The sequence below is a fragment of the Sebastes fasciatus genome, chromosome 17 (assembly GCF_043250625.1).
Source record: "Sebastes fasciatus isolate fSebFas1 chromosome 17, fSebFas1.pri, whole genome shotgun sequence".
NCBI classification, from domain to species: domain Eukaryota; kingdom Metazoa; phylum Chordata; class Actinopteri; order Perciformes; family Sebastidae; genus Sebastes; species Sebastes fasciatus.
The window spans coordinates 22,199,486-22,222,004 of record NC_133811.1 but is presented as its reverse complement, the minus strand read 5'-3'; the positions used below and the strand labels follow the sequence as shown (position 1 = coordinate 22,222,004).

At 42.3% G+C, this 22,519-nt stretch overlaps 2 protein-coding genes across 2 annotated transcripts in view; one reads left to right on the top strand and one right to left on the bottom strand.

Annotated features, from left to right (window-relative positions):
* The first annotated feature begins 1,593 nt into the window (after positions 1-1,593).
* Positions 1,594-21,261, top strand: chrna11 (cholinergic receptor, nicotinic, alpha 11). The gene is made up of 10 exons (XM_074613091.1): positions 1,594-4,982; positions 7,232-7,371; positions 7,971-8,015; positions 8,258-8,367; positions 8,459-8,538; positions 11,391-11,558; positions 11,661-11,855; positions 14,872-14,958; positions 17,286-17,395; positions 18,935-21,261. Exons 1-10 carry the CDS (start codon positions 4,940-4,942, stop codon positions 19,670-19,672), a joined length of 1,716 nt encoding a protein of 571 aa, XP_074469192.1. The 5' UTR covers positions 1,594-4,939; the 3' UTR covers positions 19,673-21,261.
* snx27a (sorting nexin 27a) overlaps positions 9,416-22,519 on the bottom strand; it is a 38,371-nt gene continuing 25,267 nt past the window's right edge. The window contains exon 13 of the mRNA XM_074613090.1: positions 9,416-9,530. Coding sequence (XP_074469191.1) covers positions 9,514-9,530 — 17 coding nt within the window. The 3' untranslated portion in view covers positions 9,416-9,513. The remainder of the gene's footprint in view (positions 9,531-22,519) is intronic.

The window sequence follows — 22,519 nt, the reverse complement described above, 5'->3', positions numbered from 1 at the left end:
ATATCAATTCAGCAGATTAGTATTGCAGATTAATCAAGAGAGACATAGATCTGATACTTATGAGCTTATGAAATATCAAATATGTCACTCCTTAAGCGAACAATATGCACAGAGCGGGGGTTGGAGTATTAAGCATTAAAGTCATAACAATGACATTCGGCATCATTTATTTATCTAAATCCTTGTGACAGATGGGTCCACAGATAACAGAGCTCTAGACCTAAGGAGCAAAGGGGGTGGGTGGAGCACGTCCGGATAGTAGCAGGATAAAGAAAGGCATTATCTAATCTGAAGATAACATGTATTTAAAGATAGATGGAGGGTGAAGGAGGTCGGTGGTGGGCTGTATGACATGTGCACAGGTGGGAAAGCGAAGACATGGGGGTAGTCTGATCAGACAGTCTGACGTCCCACCAGATGTAAAATAGATTAATTATGCTAAAACTACTATGTTCTACTCTGAGACTTAGCCAGATGCTGCTGTCTGGGTTTTTTTGTTTTGATATTCTGCAGGCAGGAAGCTCCCAACTGTCTGTGCTTCAGTCAGTCAGTCAGACTGTGAACACTTCAAACCCTTGCGGATGGTATCTAGTAAATACAGACCATATCTCACATCCTTGCACAGAACTAGATCCTAATATATGTCTATTTGGTCTGCTAGCAAGCAAGACTCCCTCTGCTGCGGTGATAAAGACTATGAATGTTCTTAAATTAAGTTGTCCTTTTAATAGCAAGATGCTGAAAGGATATATGCACATCTGCAAGGCTTCAAATTAATTCAAGCCTCCAGCCAAGTGCTTGTAAATCCTGGCCGCTGTAGCTGGTGGCTAAGTATGTCAATTCCTCTCTCGGCTCCGTGGCCGGTAGCCAGCACGTTTTCAATTAGTCTCCTCTATTGCATCAATCATCCTTTTGCTGCTAAGAAAGTGAAATTAAACGGGGATATTTTGACTCCACTAATTGCGGTGGCTGGTAAATGGCAAATCTGCGTCATGCCCTGAATCTTGAGGGTGCGGGTCAGTTTCATCTACCGGTCAGGATATTAATTGCGTCACTCCTGACCTGTTGGGACAAATTGGTCAAAAGATAAAGAAGTCCCATCAGGATGCAAACAGCAGTCAGAAATGTTTGTGCTTTAAAGATCAAAAGTCACGATTAGGGTTAAAGGAATAGTTTCACATTTTGGGAATTGTCCTTATTTGCCAAGAGTTAGATAAGAAAATGACTCTCATATGTCTGCTATACAAATAAAGCTGCCTTGCCTTGCCTTGCCTTGCATAGAGTGGTGCAGGGATGACGTATTTTTGTAGGCCAAGCAGGAAGTTAGCATTGGCATGGGTTCCCTCGACAAAAAGCCAACGGGATTTTTCTATTGGGTTTTGGATTATTGCAAAAAATAAACTGTGGCAAACAAACGTTTATGATACTTAAACGTTTTGTTCAGCAAGATAATTTCCACAAATTAAAACTTTTAAGACTTCTGAAGCATCATCAGAAGTAGAAAGCTAACGTTAGGCTACAACAAACTACACCACGGTGTAATAACTACAAAATAACGTTTTGTATGTCTTATCAAAATTCACGAGATATTTACTGACGTACTTTATGACATAGAACAAAACCATAAAATCTCTTCAGCTCGTGTTAACCACAGACCTTATTTCAGGCATCTAACTCAAAACCCATTGACTTCCAGATGAGGGAACCGGAAGTGTTAAAATGCTAACTCATTTCCAGGTTTTAGGACTCACTCCTGCAGAACTCTATTTACCCTCAGTTAATACAAAAATTACAAGAAAAATATGTATGACCATAAATAAAGAAAATAACATTATACTCAACCTTTCACAATATTCTCTAACAAGCATCTTCTCATCTTAGCCCATACTGTAAATGTGTAAAAAGGTTGAAGATCCATTTCTCACTATATGTAAACAACTTCTGTATTCTTTCAACCTTATTATGCAGACTAATCTTTCAGACCAGCATTCACAAACAAACAAAACTTATTTTCAAGTCCATCTGTGTTTGAATTTAACACATCCATCCAAGAACAATATATAAAATATATAAATAACTCTTGTTAATGGAGAGCAAATATAATTCAGTAGACTTTACAGAAACGGCTTCAAGTCTAATTTCTCAATCGAAGCCACATCCAGGAAACTGTTACCGTGAGGTTGCCAAGCAACCAGCGGAGAATCTGGGAAGTCACTGCACCCGGCCAAGAAATTGTCTGGCACATAATCCACCATAAATCCACAACTTGTCATATTTGCACTTCAGATTAAACAAACAAGACACATTAATGAAAGAGCTTTAAAAGAGCGCTGGAAGGCAGATTTTGTTGTCCTCTGAACAGAGCCAGGCTAGCTGTTTCCCCTCGTTTCCAGTCTTTATGCTAAGCTAAGCTAACAGTCTCGGGGCTGTAGCTTCACAGTCAGTAGAGCTAGCGGCTCGAGGCCGGCATTGCACACCCAAATCTCTGACCGAACTGTCATGGTGGAGATGCATTATGGGTAACGGAAGGTTTTAACATTAAGAGGAGACTGTGGAATAAAAAGGGCGATATATCTGGTTCTGCCTCATTGACAATGTTACAGAAGTATGAGGCTAAATCGATAAGGTGCCCTTTTAAGATTTCACACCATAAAAGTTTATTGGATAACGGTCGACTTCTGCCCACCTGCTCCGGGGCTCGCTGGGGCAGGATATAGCTGTCTATTAGAAGAGAACTTCATCTACTCCACTCCCATTCAAGACAAAAAAAAGGCCACTCTGACAAATCAGACGTCACAGGCGAGTGGATGTATGTGCTCGTTTTTGTCGATAACACCCTATTAAGTGGAGGGGACGTGTCAGCGTAGGAGAGGGCCTAATCCAATCAGCAGAGTAATTAAAAACACACAGCACAGCAGCCCTGATGGCTGATGGCTGCATTGTCAGGGACGGCCTTCAGCATTTAGCACAGAGAGAGGATAGGCTGTGGTCACGCCAGAGCGAAGGCCATCACCGCTGCTGTGCAATTAATGTAAAATCACAATCAAAAATGAAAATGCAACATCTTATTGTCCACATGATTCACAATCCTCCTTCTCTTCCTCCACCTGTCATCATCATTGATATGGCTTTAATCCACACATTGCTCAGTGTTTTTTTTTCATCTGCCTGTATTGTTTCCTAATTACTCTCTTCACAGCACTGGCTCTCATCATCTTCTCGTTTCATTTAGCCCGGTTTCTTCCTCATTAATTAACACCATCACCTCACTCCTCCTGCCAGCGTTTTGCTGAGCTCCAGCCAGCATGCAGTTGGAAAAACAAACCACCAGATGTCACCCACGCCTCGGTGCCTCCAATCTGTATTTTTTTTTTATGATGCCTAATGAATTTTGTTTTTGGCACTGTGTCTCACTGGCGCATAACAGCACAAGGAGCTTTTTTTTTTTTTCTCTTTCTCTCTTTCACGAGATGAACTCAAAGTCAATTTTTGCACACGTTTAAGCAGCAAGGATGCAGCAGCAGCAACAGGATGCTCCTCCTCTGATGATACATTGCTGATGCACGTTGTATGTCCTCGCTCCACGCCTGATGCAGTTTTCTCTGCTTTAAAGGGTGACTTAGCCATCCTTCTTTTTGCCTCCGAGGGCCACTCTCCATCCTGTGTGTGCAGCCGAGCATGAATCTGTAGCTCGGAGGAGCGCTCTGGATGTGTGACAGGCTGCCTAGGAGAGGGGTAATTCCGAAGGGCAGTAGAAGTAATAGGGTAATCTATTATACAGTCCAACTCTTTCTTCCTCCTCTCTTGCTGCCCCCCCCCCCTCCCTTCCTCACTCTCCCAGTCTTTCGGTTTTCTCGCTGCCTCTGCCCTTGCATCAGCATTTCGTGAGGACAAATGAGAAGTAGAGTTTAACTATGCACATTCCCGATGCCCTCCTGCAGAGCCCAGCACTTTCGCAATTAAACTGGAGTCCATCGCCCACTATGATTCAAAGCTCACCCCCCACTGAGGGGCAGCTCTCACACACACACACACACACACTCGCAGACTCACACAGTTCCAGTCTAGCGGTGCGTGACCGTAACCACTCTGGTGTGTTATCATATGTGTAACCAGCTGCCATATATATATATTTGAAACATGTCGTGCTACACATGTTAACAAGCCAGTGGGAGATACAGGAAAGGGAATGAAATACAGGGGATGTGTATGAAATGAGTGAGGGTTTTAAACAGTGATTCATCTTTTACAATTCATAGAATAAAAGGAGGGATACATTAAATGCAGGTGATTTTTTCCCCCCCAATATTTTTTCTATAAGGTGCCTGTTTTTGAGCTTGAGAGGCAAAAGCATATGTAAAACATTTAATTTGCATTCCCTTCTTTTCTCCATGAGCTACTTTTCTACTTTTTTTCCTGCATGGATTCCCTTTTTTTATCCCACTTTTTCCAATCAATTCCCCATTAGTGTTTAAAATAGTGTGCATCATCTGTTTCTATTGTCACGAAAAAGGTCAACTCATGGCGGCAGACCAATTAAAACCCTCCCTCCTCCACCTCCTGCTCCATCTTCAACCCCTCTCACCCCCATCACTGACATTTTTCCTCTCTTGTGCTCTCCATTTTAGTCCCACCACCCAGAGAGACGAGGAGACACACAGAGAGAGAGAGAGAGAGAGAGAGAGAGAGAGAGAGCCCACAGCAACCATCATCTCCTCATCCTCCTCCTCCTCCTCCTCCCAGCTCCCCATCTCTTCCAGCACACCCTCACACTCCTTCCCTCTGATGCCGACTGGATGCAGACCGAGGGATTTCCAGCAGCTTCCTGAGTCTGTCCTCCCTCTCCTCCCTCCCTTCCTCCTCCTCCTCCTCCTCCTCCTTCAACATCCGGAGCTTCTCCTCTTCTGCCTCCTCTTTTCTCCTGCTCCTCACCACCAGGATGTGGCACTCGGTGGCTCTGCTCCTCTCTGCTTTGATCCACGGTGAGCCTGAACGCCTCTCTCTGCCTCTCTCTCTCTGTCTTTCATTCTTCTTTTTTTCGGGGATCAGAAATGCAGCAGTGGCACTTTAATCTCAAAGTGTGATTTTATGGGGAATTCAGGAATTGGAGTCGGTTTTGTTGATCTATGAAGTAAAAAAAAAAAGACTCCAGGAGAAGAAAAGTGAGAATCTGGCTCACCTGTTTGCATCTCTGGGATTTTTTCTTAACTCATGTTCTCATTTTTCTGGATATACATGCTGAGTTGACCTATGGATGCTTCAGGAGATGTTTAAAACAGGCAGATTGATTCTGTGCAGCGAGGCGGATGACAGAAACAGTGTGTAGGAGAATCTGAGCAGTCATGACATTTCATCGCTTTTCTTCCCCTCATTCCACAAGCTTCTTTCTGTCCAAATCTGTGTGCATGTACTGGGGGACGGGGGGACGGGGATCTGGTCACAGATCAATTGAAGTGCACGTATAGATCGGCTCTTCCATCTCGCCTCCCCTGTTGTGTGTTGTGGACGCGTTACTGCAGCCGAGGCGACGGGGCTCTGAGCAGCAGAAGTGAATAGAAAGGCTGACAGCTGATGACAGGGCTGAGAGAGGAGACGGGTGAACTTTCCCTACAGGCAGAAAGCAGCGGCACTGAAATGCTTTTTCTGTTTGTTTGTGTTTTTCAAGAGGTCGGTTTAGATCAGAAAAAGTCCAGCAAAGAAAAGACTACAGGACACATAAAGCAAAAGTTTCAACACACTGAATTTTTAAAGACAGATTTAAGGACACATGCAGGGATTTTCAGTAACTTTGCTTGGAATGAAACCATCTTTCAATGCATGACCATTTCTGCACTGCAACTGTTGAACCCTTGAACCCTGACTTTCTCCATAAATAAGCTTCAAAGTCAGAAACAAAAGAGATCTTCCACACTGCTCCACAATGTCTCACATACAGTATGTTGTTCTGCATCTGCTTTTCTAGCACTTCATTGAGGTTATATAACACCAGACTGAGTGAAATCTTCGAATACGAGACCCCATTTTTTTTTTAAATCGCTCCAATATCGCACCGCCTGGAGAAATCCTAGATGTTTTGAACATCATTTTTATAATGATTCTTTGTACTTCAGCATGGTGTAAATGGTAGATTTAGAAACCTAACAACAACTAGGTTGTTAAATAAAATGTAAGCATTTGGATAATAAAGCTTAGCTGTGTTATGATGGACCCACAGATGGCAAACATAGAAGAAACTATAGCAACACAACATCCTTTACATTTTTAATTGGTCTGCACCATTTGCGGTTCAAAGCACAGTCTGCTGAAAATCCCTCCGTTCAATTAGTCCACAAATATCTCTATTTAACATTTTGTGTGTATTGCGTCCTGAGCATTTCAAACTAACCTAATTAAACGTTCATTAGTGCCAATTATGCCCTGATAAGGCTCCCCACCATTTCTAATTAGATTAATTTTTGTTTACTGACTGTTCTGCACGCTCTCTCTGAATCTTTCTCCCGTTTGTAGATTTCCTTCTGTATTTTGTTTTTAAATGAATGTTAAAAATTTAAACCTCTCTTCATTTGCAAAACCATAGAAGTCGAGATAAGTGTGACTAATGGTTTCTGCAAATTTCATCATTAAATCCAGTTTTTCCTCTATTTCCTCAATCACTTTCCTTTTTAGTCTTGTTCTTCAGCTATTTATAGATATGGAAGTTCAGCTGCTGAGGGCTAAATCTTCGGATTTGATCAGCAACATGTTTTTTTTTTTCGATGCCTGACTGAACGCCCACCCAAAAGCCTCATGTGATTCCCTAGAGATATTTCTCTTGGAGGTTTTCCTTGTGATTTTTATTCACTTCACTTAAATGGACTTGCATTTATACAGCATTTTTCTAGTCTTCTGATCACTCGAAGTGGTTTACACTACATGTCAGCATTCAACCATTCACACACTGATGGCAGAGGCTCCCATGCAAAGTGCCACCGTTGCCCATCAGGATCTAATCTAAATACTCATTCACACACCAATGGCTATGCCTTCGCTATGCAATTTGAGGTCAAGTGTCTTATTCAAGGACATGTGCAGCCAGGGACCTTCCGATTGGTAGACGACCTGCATGCTCTACCTTCTGAGCCACAGCCGCCTCGTGCCTCCCACCTGTCATTAAGGGCTTTATAGGTGACCTAAACTTTAACATGCAAAGGTTTTATTATGGAAATTATCTCATATTTTTCGGCCTCTCCAGTGTCGTTGCAGGGTCCTCACCAGAGGAACCTGTTAAAGAACCTCCTGAAGGACTACAACCGGATGGAGCGGCCGGTGGGCAACGACTCCCACCCGCTCACCGTTGTCTTCTCCCTCAGTATGATACAGATCATGGACGTGGTAGGTGTCTGCAGGCGGAGTTGGTTTCAACAACCAGTTGGCTGTCTAATTTTTAAAAATATGTTTTTAATCTGCGTGATGAAGTTTTTTTCAACATTAGGCATTTGCAGCCTCTAGCTTTGTTTAGTTAATCCATATGGAAATTAGCCTGAAGGAAGAGAATTAAAATCATCATTTGGTGCCAATTTGGCAGTCTATGCAAGAAACTGGGATATTAAAAATAACAAGTGATAACAGGAGGCTTTTTTCAGTATTTGTGGATTTGGAGATAGAACGGTAACTTTCCTTTAAAAGGATCAGTGTGTAGGATTTAGTGGCATGTAGCAGTGTGGTTGCAGATTGCAACCGACTGAATACCCCTATGTTCACCCCTCGCTTTTCAAGCGTGTCGGAGAACTACGGTTGATTATACACTAAAGAAAACATAGTTATGAATATTATATTTCATTTCTGCAAATAGAACCCCCGAAATCCTGCACACTGGACCTTTAATTTTTAATAAGGATGCAAAATAATATGTCATTCTTCGCCTCGTGATTTAAAGAGAAAATGATTTATAAGAAAAGAAATGTGCTAAAAGTGTTTTAAATGTGTTGCAGGATGAGAAGAACCAGGTGCTCACCTCTAACATGTGGCTACGGATGGTAAGGACCCCTGAGAGACGTGATAATGAATCTGTTGCTATTGTGGGTTGAGGTGATTTTTATCTGAACTAGTTAACATGGTCTTTAACATGTACATTATAGGGAATATATATAGGGAAAGTAATATTTAGATTGAACTATATGATTTATATTAATTCTATTACATCTAAACTGACAGGATTGGAGATAAAGTAGCTTGCCTGTACTGGGATGCAGACTGTATCTGTGTGTGTGTGTTTAAGAGCTGGTTCGACCACTATCTCCAGTGGAACCAGAGCGAACATCCCGGAGTGAAAAACCTCCGCTTCACCACAGACCAGGTGTGGACACCAGACATCCTCCTCTACAACAGGTAAAACACGCATAAACACCTCATCACGCGCCTCATACGTACACATTATATTCCAACAAGTAGTGTCACTTCCTCCCCTGTCCTTCCTCAGTGCAGATGACGACTTTGACTCCACCTTTAAGACCAATGTTCTGGTGAACTCCAGCGGCTACGCCGAGTATCTGCCTCCAGGTGAGTCTCATCCCTTTCTTCCTTTCTTCCTCATCTCATTGCGATGCAGCCGCAGCATCTCATCCTGCGATATCTGCACGTCTCCCCCTGTTTATACATTTGACATTAATATTTGATCAGTATAAAACAGCATGCCGTGTTACTCGCTGGATACAGATTCCCAGCGCTGGGAGTAACACCTATAAATAGGAAGAGGCGCTCGCTTCCTCCGTTTCCAGTCTTAACCCAAAACGCAAGACCTGTGCAAGTGTGAAAATAATATAGTAGTAGTAACATAACGGCTCCCCTGGGTTTCCACGGGTCTTTACTTTGTATTTTCTCAGTCCTTCCTTTATACACCAGATTACAGCGGGCTGAGATTGAATCCGAGGTGTTAGAGGGGGCTGAGCTGAAAAGGCCTTCAGAAGTAAAAGTTGAGGGTTGTGAGATCAGAAAGCCACCCTATCAATTCTATTCAATGGCCATGTTTATTAATAGGCTGCTGCTGAATGTAACTACAGCTCCCTTAATGCTGTGACTTGGATCACAGCCAATTAGGGAAAGAATAAAAAAGATAGTGCTGTGCTTTGGTAGAATAAGGAGGAGAGGTTTTACAAAACACGGTGAGAAAGACAGCAGGGAGACATGAAGAGAAAAAGGAAAAAGACGCCTGGATGCAATTCCTGAGGTCTTTTTATGCTCATTATCAGTAAATACAAGGCAACAGGTCTGTGGGTGGCAGGGAAGGAAGCTGGAGCTTGACACACGGTAAATAATTCAAAGGCGGAGGATCTCAGGTGTCTGCTGCACAGCATCATTTGCAGAAAAACCTCTCATAGCTGTGGAGGTAAACGTGGGTTTAATGGTATAACAGGAGATAAGGCGTAACAGGTTTCGGCTCATATCTTGATTGGGTGACATTTGCAAACGGTGGAAATTTTGTCTCCGGGTCTTGTAATGCCTTCTTGGGATTGCGATTTTCAGAATGATGGAGTTTTATTTTGGGAGCCGTGCTGCGAGAGAGCGAGAGAGCAAGAGAAAGAGAGAGAGACAGAGAGAGAGAGATTATTCAAAGCTGCAGAAAAACCCTAGGTGTCTTTTTTTTGTGAGCGTTGCTTCAAGGTTACTGGATATCTGAGATGAGAGGCAGGGTTTACAAATTACACTATGCATGAAGGATCAGTGGACTGCAAAGGCAGACGGAACTACTTTAACCAGATCAGTGTAATTCAGGGTTTAGTGCCTCAGAAGTTCATAACGGGAGTAATTAAAGACATCATTCCCATGAAGCTAAGGCACGAACTTGGTGTCAGTAGCTGGATTTGAGAGAGTAGGGAGTACATTAAGAGGAAATTTATAGCTACTTAATTTGGTGTCATTTTTTTTTATCAACATCTGCTTTGAGCCTTTAACCTGCTAACCTCCACTCTGAAGGCTGATTTGCATATCCGGCAGCCTCATAATGATAGAGGGCTGTAAGGCTTCTTTGGCGTTTTGGTTCTGCGTGTGTCTGAAGGTCTCAACAAGGCTTGATTCCTTTATTTCAGTAATTCATTTAAAGGGGCCCTATTATCTTTGTCATTTAAAAAGCATCAATATACCTAATAATAGCCCAACATAAAGCTTATTTAATAGCACTAAAATCAGGATGAATGAAGTAATTAAAAAAAAGAAATAGAGGCAATAATAATGCATATCGCACTGTTAAGCCAATCATTATCACCACAGGAGAAATTCCTTCACCGCGACAGCCCAGCCTATTATGCTTTTGTGCCTTTTCTCTTTCCTTTAGTGTGGTATATCGTTTTCTTTGTGCATGTAAAAAGTTTGCAAAGTTAAAAAGCCTAAAGTCCATGCCAAAGGGAGCTACTCTCCCCCACAGAAACACTGCTCCTAAAACTACATGAAAAGCCTTGATTGAAGTCCCGCCTTTTCTTCCGTAACGTGGTGATGTCACCAAGTAAAACATTTGCATAACGGCTAGTTATAACAAAGGTAGTTAGAGTGGAGCTGGAGCGGAGTCTGAAGAGTTTGGTTCAGACAGAGGGTGAAAAGAGGTGCTGCAGCACAGCTGGTATGAGAAAAGTAAAGCGTTTTTTGAACATTAAAGCATGTAAACATGTTCTAGGAGATACCCAAAATACAAGTATGCACCTGCAAAAAAGCATAATAGGTCCTCTTTAAGGGCTGAAGTTTGCCAGCAACCACTGCGAGGATCATTGTGATTCTTCATTTGGGGGTGGACACCTACGCATATGCATGTGAGCGCAATTATTATGCATAATAAAAGTGGAGATCTGATTAGGGCACGGCTGCACAATCTCATTTTTCAGTGTCACTGTTGATGTTTCCCTCTATGGCCGAGTCTTCGCTAACAGCTGTGTGTGCAGGCAGAGCACAGAAACAGCATTTGTTGTTAACAGAGCAGAATATCTGAAACCTGCGGGTGACAACGCCGCTGCCGAGTTTGTCTTTATAGACATTTCTTTGATGGCGGGTTGTTAGTCTTTGCTTTCACTTCTCCAGCCTCCAAACTCAATTTCAGAATAGTAAACTCTCTGTAGACTTGCACAATGTTAATAAAAGTCCTATTGCGGTGCGCACTCTTGGTTGTGATGCATTTTCCAAACTATTTCTATGCATTTCTCTATAAAAATGCAAGGTGGTGGAGCTCAGAACTCAGTCCTTGGAGCTGAAATGAATGATTCTTTCTGACAAGCAACTTGATATTCAGGACAGGGTCCTCCGGGTAATCTTTCCCTTGTCACCTCTGCACTGAAACTGCAGGGGTCAATGCTGTCATTTAGTCAATTGATTGCAGAGCTTTAACCCTTTGCCTCCTGTTCTTTTGTCTTCTTTGGTCTGTTTCTCAGGAATCTTTATGAGCACATGCAACGTGGACGTTCGCTGGTTCCCTTTTGACATCCAGAAGTGCGAGCTGAAGTTCGGCTCTTGGACGTATGACGGCTGGCTGCTGGACCTCCAGATGAACGATGCTGACATCTCAGGTTACATGCCCAATGGAGAGTGGGACTTAGTTGGTGAGTACTGGTGAGGTGAAACCTTTGTGTTGTATCCTCCTGATATAAAACATCCCGTCGCAGAGCAATACAGTCGAATTCTCTCTGTTCCCGTTCTTCCAGGAGTCCCCGGCACCAGAAGCGAGGCCTTTTATGATTGTTGCAAGGAGCCGTACCCGGATGTGACGTTTGTTGTGACAATACGGCGGCGGACGCTCTACTACGCCCTGAACCTGCTCATTCCCTGTGTGTTGCTGTCTTCGATGACCCTGCTCATCTTTGTGCTGCCGGCTGACTCTGGGGAGAAGATCTCACTGGGTGAGTGGATCAAAAACGGCAATTGTGGAGGAAATAGATGGACAAAAGGCAGTTGCAATGGGGCAAAAAAAAAAACTAGGGCTGTCAAAGTTAATGCAATAATAACACGTTAATGGAAATTTGTTTAAATGCCACTAATTTCATTAACACATTATTAACTTGTGATTTTTAGGTTGTAGTTGGCTCAGTTTTAAAGCTGGATACTTGTTTCATATGAAACTAGAAAACCTAAGGAATCTATTGGTACCAACCATGTCATACTAGTTTGTCGCGAAAGAGTTTAAATAACGCTCCAAACTTACGCAAAATTTTAGTGAGGAACAACTGGCATAGCCATTTTCAAAGGGGTCCCTTGACCTCTGACCTCAAGATATGTGAATGTAAATGGATTCTATGGGTACCCACGAGTCTCCCCTTTACAGACATGCCCACTTTATGATAATCACATGCAGTTTGGGGCAAGTCATAGTCAAGTCAGCACACTGACAGCTGTTGTTGCCTGTTGGCCTTGAGTTTACCATGTTACGATTTGAGCATATTTTCTTATGCTAAATGCAGTACCTGTGAGGGTTTCTGGAAAATATTTGTCATTGTTTTGTGTTAATTGATTTCCTAAAATAAATATATTCATAGATTTGCATAAAGCAGCATATTTGCCCACTCCCATGTTGATAAGAGTATTAAATACTTGACAAATCTCCCTTTCAGGTACATTTTGAACAGATAAAAATGTGCGATTCATTTATGATTAATCGCAATTAACTATGGACAATCATGCCATTAATTGTGATTAAATATTTGAATCGATTGACAGCCCTAAAACAAACACAAGAAGTGGGAGAAGTGGGCTTGTTAGTTTTACATGTCTGTTTTTAACTTGGAGAACCTGCACACACGGCGAGGTGCAGACCAGTGTGAGCTTCAAAATCAAAACCTGTTGCACAGTGTTTCGTCACCATGGTGGTGTCTGAGGTTGTTCCCGGTTTCCTCATATAAAGTTTCACACACACATATATTTCTTTGTCCACTAAGAGTAAATATGGTATTCTGTAAAAAGTTTTTTTCACAAAAGATGAAGATAATGTTGCTTTGTATGCTTCATATCTATGGTGATTTAATGAGTCATATGAAACTGAAACCAACCGGGCGAACTGCAAAATCTGCATTGAAAAGGCAACCACACTCCTTTCCCCCAACATCCATGAGGTGTCCATGAATCTCCAATGTGAGTGCTCTCATGCTCCAAGTTGCAAACGCACAAGTATATACAGAACAACTGCCTAAAACTAAGCTTTCACAATATGCAAGCCATCCTAGAATAAAAGGCAAAAAAACTGAAGTAGTGGCGATGAAGACTATGGGGCGGGATGAAAGAGGCATAGGGAGAGAGGGTGGAGCTGAGAGAGGAGAGGGATTACAGGATGAAATAGAAAGATGAGAAATGCGAGGAGGAGGAACAGAGACAGACGGGTGTGGGAGAGAGAAAAGGGAATGCAGACAGGAGAAGAATTTGAAAAGGATGAGACAGGACAGCACAAAAGAGAGAGGGAGGAATGATGAGGAGGGAAATGTGGGAGACAACCAAATCTCCCTATAATAGGCTGGAGGAGAGAGAGAGAGAGAGGAAGCTGTGGCGCCATAAAACAGCAGCTGCAAATACAGTTTAATATCCGTTTCAACCTGTTTAGAGCTTATGATGGATGATGTTCACCTCATCAGACACAAGACAAAACAGACTATCTGACCTTGCGCTGAAAGGATGGGTCCATTCATCGTTCGACAGAAAAATAATTGCCAATTGTTTTGATAATCGAATATTTGTGTCAGCCATTTCAAAAAATAAGAAAAGCTAAATTCTCTGGTTCCATCTTCTCAAATTTGTATTGTAGATGAGATATATTTGTGTTTCAGACTGTTAGTTCGACAAAAAAAATGATATTTTAATATGTCAACTTTGCATTTCTCACCATTTTCTGACATTTTATACACAAAACGGTTAATTAATGAATCCAGAAAATAGTCAGCAGATGAATAAAATAAAAATAATCATTAATTTCAGCCTTATTTCTGACATTAGATTATTGCATTGTATTTGTACCAGTCCAATCACTCACCAAATACACCAAAATAATAACAGTAATAATAATAAAACTGATAAATGCTTGTTGTTTTCTGTCTGAGTGCGGGGGAACTCAGAGGGAATTCGTGGCAGCATTGTCACAGCATATCCTTAACCTCAATACTGTATGCATTACGCAGCATTTCTCTACGGAAAATAATGCCAAGCCATACACACACGGCCAATTAACCTATTGATGTAATTAAGGCTAGTGAATTGATTAGGGGGAGAGAGCTTACACACTGCCTTCCAGGAAAATACTCTGTCACTCTGCTTGATGGAGGACACACGGGGACCAAATGGCTGGGCCGTTGGGGTGAGAGGAGCAAGCTTTTAAAAAGAATAAGGGTCATTTCTGAGAAAGAAGGCAGCATAAAAGAAGCAATTTTAATTTTCTTAATATCCTTAAAGGGCGTTCATATTTTATCGCGCGGCCAAGGAGTTTAAGTAATGCCTCTGTGTGGGGACAGTTATGCCAACAAAGCACTCCTTAAATTTTGTCTGTTGGAGAAGTGAGACAGATAGTGTGGAGGTGGATAAATGAAGATGTAGATGAGGTTCAGTGCAGGAGCGTGAGGTGTGTGTTTGCACAACATAAATAAAAAGAAATGGCAGTGGAAGTGCTTTTTGCTGTAGAGGTACAGAATGTCAAGGAATAATTCACTGTACGAGCATTAGCTGGTCATTTACATAAATCGAACGTGAACTCATCCCAAGTGTGACCATTTATCAAAATTACCAAACACACACGCTAATGTAGTTGCGCTACTCAGGGGAGGAGACTCAACCGGGATATTGATTGCTTGACAAAATGTAGTTCCAGCATGAAGTTCTCATATCTACCTATCTATCTATCTACCTATCTATCTATGTGTCTATCTGTCTGTTTGTCCACAGGTATCACCGTCTTGCTGTCTCTAACTGTCTTCATGTTGCTGGTCGCAGAGATCATGCCGGCCACATCTGACTCCGTCCCTCTTATAGGTAAGTGAGAGACCGTGTTTGTGTGTACATGGTTCACATGGTCTTTTAATGAGCAAGTTCTTTAACTGGAGTTATGACATCCAATTAAAACCCATTGTTACAACAGCATTTAAAGGCAGGGTCGGTGATCTTGAGAAACTAGCAAGAGTACACTAGATATTTAAAAATGATCCAACTGAAAACCCCAGTCCAGTGTTGCCAACTCTTTTCCAATGAAAGTAGCTATAGCAGCACTAGCTCCAAAAGTCCCTAAATCTATAGAGAAAGTTGCCTAGTCGGCAACGCTGACAGTCCGTCGCTTCAGGCCTCCCTCCGAAGTCACTCCCCACTATTATCATTACGGACATAAACATATAATGAGCATGAACGGCGAACATGGCTATTGTTAGTACTCACAGCTGACAATCTAGCAGCTTGCGGAAGCTTCTGGTGACACACAATGAGTGCACGGCAAAGAATGTATATTGCCAAGAAGTGAAAGCCAGTTGTTTGTTCCATTGCAACGTCAGCGCCCAGCAGCAGCGCTACGCTTCTGCCATTTTGGACTGAAAGCGACTACCGGATGCCGGTAAAACATCCGCCTGCAAAGTGCCGTACAAAAGCAAAACAATTTCTATTCTATGTCATATTTTTAATGTCTCTACCAAAATGGCCTGTGTTGAACAATACAATTATCATAAATATGCATACTATTATTACTATTTACTTACTTATTTATTTATTAAACGTTTTTGCCCGGTCGCGGTCGAGGAGCATAAATGTAAGTTAGACAAATTCAGCACACAGATTTTGAGAGCAACCTCAATCTTTTTCATGTCAAGGACCTCCAGAATCAATGTCCAATAGACCACAGACCATGGATGTAGAAGAGGTTGTGCCCTGTGTGTTAGTAAATAGCCTACAACTACATTAAATTCTATTTATGTCATGCTACTAGCAGCACTACTAGCTACTGGCCTATATCCGGTTGTTTGGGAACAGAGATGTTAATACATCCACCACGGTACAGGCTCACAGCATAGAGCCCATGGGTGTATTATAAGATCATAAAAGTGATGAATTACAGCCAATATATCCATTATTTAAGCTGCATACAGCTAGCAGGAAGCCGGCAGAGCCAGATATGTCATAGCGTGCAAGGCGGTGCAGTCCTGTGGGTCTGATGCACGTTCATTATGCCGAGGAAAATACCTCTGGATTCAGCTATTAGTTCATTTTACAACTTTTAGGACATAACGATTTAAATGAAGGCTATTCAAGTGTTAAAAAAACCCGAAAAAAAAGAAGAATTTCAACTAATATAACAAAAACAATGTTTGTAAACTAAAATCTTTACGAACGCTACCTTTAATGACTGATGTTTTACTCGTTAGAGATACTGCAATATCCATCTGACAGTTACAATCAATATCTGGTGACTCTGGAGTGTAGTAATTCTCAGTAGTAATTCCCAGTAGTGTACAATAGGAACCAGCTTCTGGTTGAGCTCTGGTGGTTGTGTGTTACCATGATAAAATATTAATTAGCACAAAACAAAAACCTGAAGGAGTTAATGGGAAAGTTTTGTATTAATTAATAAATCAAAATACTGGATAGATCGAGACTCTAACTAACCTTAGGATTCATCTTCTGGGGATCACGACTGTACAAAATTTCATGGCGATCAAATCCAATAGTTGAGATATTTCAGTCTGAACTTACTAACATAACCTGCTAGCATGTCTAAAAAAAAATCTGTCACAGAGGTCTTTACAATCTGTCCATGATATCACACCATCTGTCCTAAGACTCATCTTTGGATGGGTAAAAACTACACAAAACAAATATGAAAAACATAATTACAACATATTACGACAGAGTGGTAGAGCTACAAAATGCCCAAAAAAACAAAACAACAGAATATAATTTTATCCATCTGCTCGCCTTAAAATTTAATTGGCTAAATTGATTGCAGACTGCTGTATATTATATTCAGTAAGCTAAGATGAGACAGATGTGAGGCTATCTTTGCCTAAAGACAATAAATCCTGGTCATTAAAAACTTTACAAAAGAAATGTAGATACATAATCACCATAGTGCTGCTTTTAGCATAAATCTCCTAATTAAAAATAACTACCCTGATGTAGTCTTAATCTGTTCCTTGATTTTACAAACACAATGTGGTTACTAGCAGGCGAGTAGCGTTGGTACCAGGTTGCGTTCATTTCAGTGAAAGTATATTTTCCTGATAACTTGCTATGGCTACTGTGGCTGTCAATGTGCCAGTAGGAAATTACAGTGTGTGTAAAATGAAAGATAACACTGTTCCATACTCTACTCCACCCAGGTCAGTACTTTGCCAGTATAATGATCATCGTTGGGATGTCAGTCATCGCCACAGTGGTGGTTCTGCAGTATCATCATCACGATCCAAATGGAGGAAACATGCCAAAATGGGTGAGTCCGAGCTCAAACTCTTCATCATAACCTCGAGTGCATTACCAGTATCATGCTTTCCAGCTAACTCCTGTTAATGGTTGGTTGCTATTTCAGATATGATCCATTCCTACTATTAATCTCAATTTCACATCATCATTCGTATCATGCTCTGCCATTTTTCCAGTAGCATTTCATCCATACGTCAGCGCTACCTGTGCTCCCCCTCTGCCAGTTTCCTTTTCATTCTCCCGACTTCCTCGGCTGTGACTCATCCGGCAGTGTCAGTCTGCCCGAGCGTGTTCATCAAATGCCTCGCCGCAGACTTCAACGGGGAGTGCGTTTCAAAGCTCCGCGGATATGTAGGCGGATTTGACTCACTCCTTCTTCTTATTTTTTCTTGCCTTCTGTTTAACGCTAAAAAATGCATGAAGCCTATTTTGAAAAGTTTGCTCAAATGTGAATATATCAAAAATGTGAAATGAGGGGGAAAAAGGGTCCTGAAATAATGAAATGACGAATAAAAACGATAAGCAGTTGGTTGAGAGAATGGCTTGTCTTGTCAAATTGGAACATTTTCTGTTATATTTATCAACGAATGAAATATAGGACGGCATTTTGAAAATTGACAGGTTTATCGATATATGTAATAAAAGCTTGAATGCATGAGGCTGCAGAAGCCGCATATATCGACACGTTGAAGGACGTTCTGTTGATGAATGGCCCGTTCAGACAGTCCGACGGCCAATTAACAAGCTAATTGATGTGGTTCAGATGAGAGCATTGAACCAGCACAGTTCATAATTGCAGCCTGGACAAAAACAACATCAACAGCAGCAGCAACAGGGACTGTTACCTAGCCAGTAAACACACCCGGTGGAGACTAATTGAGCAGTCATCTGGACATTAGCTTCTCATTAGATGCCAAATACCAATCTGTATGCTGTTGGGCCAACATGCCCTTTCAGGGGATGCGTAGTCTCTTTCCAACGGGTTTGTTTTCATGTTGTGGAAGAGGAAAAGAGACGAATACAAGAGTAGAATAGGAAAAGCTTTCAATTTGTACCAACCTGCGTGCAGCTTATCTTTCCTTTATACTAATGCTGCAGTTTACCGAGACATTATTAAGGCTCATTACACTGTAATCCGACAGTCAATCTCAATAATTCCACAGTTTAAACATAATGCCGTCTTTGGAAGTATCCTCTCTCTGCTGAAATATAGTTAAAGCTAAAAACCTTCTATGCCTCAGGCACTTTCACTGGGCGTCCCTGGCGAGGATCTCATACTACTTATACAAGAGCAGCTGCATTTTGAAACAAGATGCAAGGTTGGAAACAGCACCAACATCAATCCGCGACAAATGAGGCTATTTGCCCAGCTTAACCGGTGTTATGTGAAGGTGAAGATGTGTAGGTGGTTTTCAATGCGTACTGGCTCTTAGTGCTTTACAGCTGTCTTTGCTTCCTTGTGTGCTTTTATGCTCTTTTGCTCAGCTACGTCCTGTCCTTCACTCTCATCTTTACATATCTCAGTGTTCTCTCTTTTTTCTCTCTACAGGTGCAGCTCGTCTTGCTGCAGTGGGTAGCGTGGTTCTTGCGTATGAAGCGGCCAGGAGAGAATGACGACCCGGAGCGACCCCCGTGTGCCCCCCACTTACGCCGATGCTCCTCGGGGTCCCAGAGCGGGAGCCTCCCAAATCCTACGGACCCCACCTTCCATCCGCTGCACCCACAGAACCTGGCTCCTCTCCAAACAGGGCCCCTCCATGCGGGGCATCCTCACCTCCACGTCCAGTCCAGCGCCAACAACAACGGGAACCTTCTTTACATGGGCTACCAGAGCATGGAGGACCCTTCAATCCTCTCAGAGCCTCTGCAGAGGAATAACATCTCCATGGGGCCTTCGCGGGTAGCAGGAAGCCCGCCACCTCACCTCCCATCTCAGTTCTGCAGCTCCCCGCCACCTCCTACCCCCAGTATGGATACTGTAGGCTGCCCCAGCACTGTCTCCAGTGGTGGGGGCTTTGGAGGTGGACCCGGGGGGCTTGGAGGGTGCTCGACCGCGGGGATAGGAGACCCCCAGCTACATGCCATCTTGGAGGAGGTGCGTTACATGGCAGACCGTTTCCGGGAGCAGGACGAGAACGAGAGCGTGGCCGACCAGTGGAAGTTTGCGGGGGCTGTGATCGACCGCCTGTGTCTGGTGGCGTTCAGCGTTTTCAACATCATATGCACCATCTCAATCCTCATGTCTGCTCCCAACTTTGTGGAAGCCATGTCAAAGGACTTCGTTTGAAAGCGAAGAGGAAAAAAAGAGGACGAGAAGCGGGAAGGAAGGGATGAGGGGAATTAAATATAGGATGAAGGATGGAGTGGGCCTGGATCCAAGGAAACGCAATTTCCAGCGGACTGTAGGCTCTGTGATTTGTGATTGCAAGGAACTTGGAAATAGAAAAAAAACAAATGGTTTTCTTTGCAATACATTCTGTTTTCTAACTGAAATATAAGAAGAAAATAGATGAGGATGGGGGCACAGAGTGACGTTAAAGTGAGATTAGAGTGAGCAGGGTGCTTTATCAGATTCTTGACAAGGTGAAATGGATTCTTGTGGTTAATTCGAAGACTTTCCCCCAGAAAATTAGGGGAAAGAGTCACACAGAGATAAAGAAAGAGAAGATTATCAGTCCAATGCAAGCTCAAGTAATAAAGCTCTTAAAGCAAGGGAGAGATTGAGAGCGTAAAAGGGGGAAAGAGACAGGCAGATAGAAAGAGACAGATAAATGAGACAGACCTTTGGCTGTTTTCTTGAGGAGGGAAGACAGTCCTTCACTCCCACATGTTGAGAACGGACTGCATCATTTAAGTGAGAGTGAGAGCGCGGGGAGAGGAGAAAAAGACTTTTACGGAACAACAAAAAGCAGTCGTGACGGAACAAGCCTTCACCCCTCGTGACACTGGTTAGGCTTGGTAAACAGCTTGATGCTCGGATGTACAAAAGTGGACCGAGGATTAGGAAGCAGAGAGGGACAGAAGAGGATCTCATCTATTATTCAATCACATCCATCTAATGACCGTCAAATTGAAAGACCTTGGATAATCTTTAGGACTAATAAGCTTTTAAAAGACGAAGTCCCCTCTCTACTTCATGCGAACCACTTTAAATTTCCAAGGCCTTATCTCTTTGAGGCGATTGCCAATCTGCAACAATCAGCAGGGAGATCAAAAGCTCCACAGCAGCGGGCGTAGTGTGCAGTGCTTATCACGACCGGGAAACTGAATTAACCGGTCATCAACAACGCAATGGCCAGTAACTGCAGCACAGTGGAGGCTTGAGCCAATAATAACTCATGGAGCACTTTCCTAACTGTATCTGGCAGGTCCTAATAGACCAACGGATCTCATTGGATTTCATATTAAAGGTTTAATAACTGAAATGGGAGGTCAGGTCTTTAAAAGAACACGAGACGCACAAAAAAGGGATAAGATCATTCAAAATCCCCAAATTTATATGGAGGCAACATCCCATCAAATTTCTGTCAGATCCCTTCAGAGGTTTATAGCTTGGTAAGTGACACATATCTGGAATGAAAGATGAGATTTTCATGGAGCTGTATTTTCATGAAATTGAGTGCAGTTGACAAAGTGTTGATTCAAAAGGTTTGAATTCAATGTGCAGCCTTCAGCCAGCGAGCTTCTGTTGAAAATGGTAACCAATAAACACAATATGTCTTTAGTTAGTTTGGGTTTGAGGGAATTTGACTTGTCTGCTAGCAGTTTGAATGTGTGTTGAAAGCAAGGTTAGCCTATAGTTTAGTTTAACTCATGGATGTCTATGGGTTCAAATGCTAAAGTTTTCCAAGGATGGCTGTCTGACTTGACTAAAGTACAAGTACATGAGAAATTAGACTATATCGAACTTCCAATCTGCTTTTTTTGTACTTACTATGGCTGTGTCCAAAATCATTCCAGTTTCTTAATCTCTACAAAGAGATTCTGCGTTCACATGTAGAATCTGTAGGCAACGGCACGAGATTTTGGTCCCAAGTAGTATTGACCAATCATGTTTGAGCAGGCTTTGTTTGAATGCTGGTCAACAGTCAGTGTGGAGAGCAACGAGTCGGAACGTATTGACCGAAATGCAATCTCGGAACCCACCGGCTATCGTCTGACGATGATTTAGCTCTTTATTGGTTTCAAATTAGCTTGTAAACTGGCTACTTGCGAAACAATTTGTCATCTCTCAACTTCAGTCTCGCGTCTCAAGTTGCTAATGGGATTGTAAACAATGAGCAGCGCACGGAAAAGAAAGTCTTGGCCCGGATATCCGCTGGCTACATCAGAACCCCAAAAAATATAGCCCCTTGCCGCAAGACGCTTATCCGTCATCAGACCGATAGCTGATGGGTCCTGAGATTGAGAGTTTCTAATCCCTAACCCACAGTGGAGTGTCTTTGGCATGTAACATTTCGGCAAACAATCCCACCATTACAAAGGGAATAGTGAAAGAGTTCATAAGGCAGTGATTTTGGACACAGCCCAAGATTATAGGAGAAGGATGAGTCATTCAAAAATAGCTAGAAGCAACAGAAATCCAGCTGAAAGTGTACATTTAACCACTCTTCTCAGCTCAGGTAATTGCCGAGTCTCTCAATGCTTCGCTGATTCCAAGATAGTGTCATATTCTCTTCAATATTAGTTTTATAGTATAAAGTAATAGTTTCAACAACAGGATTTTTTCTGTATTTGTGAAAACAGTAGTATAAATAGTAGCTTATTGCGTCATGCACATATAGGTGCCCAGCCTACATACTGTAGCCCACACACACACACACAACATACTGTAAATGGTGAAAACAAATGTTTTAGCATTAAACCCTGGATAAAGTGTGCTTTCCTGCATTTGAGCGGCTGATACCCGTGAAATGAGAAAAGCAAGCTGAGCTCACTATTCAACCACACATTCAAACTGTAAGCAGAGACAGAGCCTGACTGTCGTTGGAGAAAATCCTCAAAAATCAAACAACTCTTTAAAGGATAAGGAGTTACTCTGTTTTTCATATCGCCAACAAATCCCGTGAAAAAACGTAAACCTACAATACGTAACATTATACTGTCTGTAGCACACAGCGTCATGTCTATTATT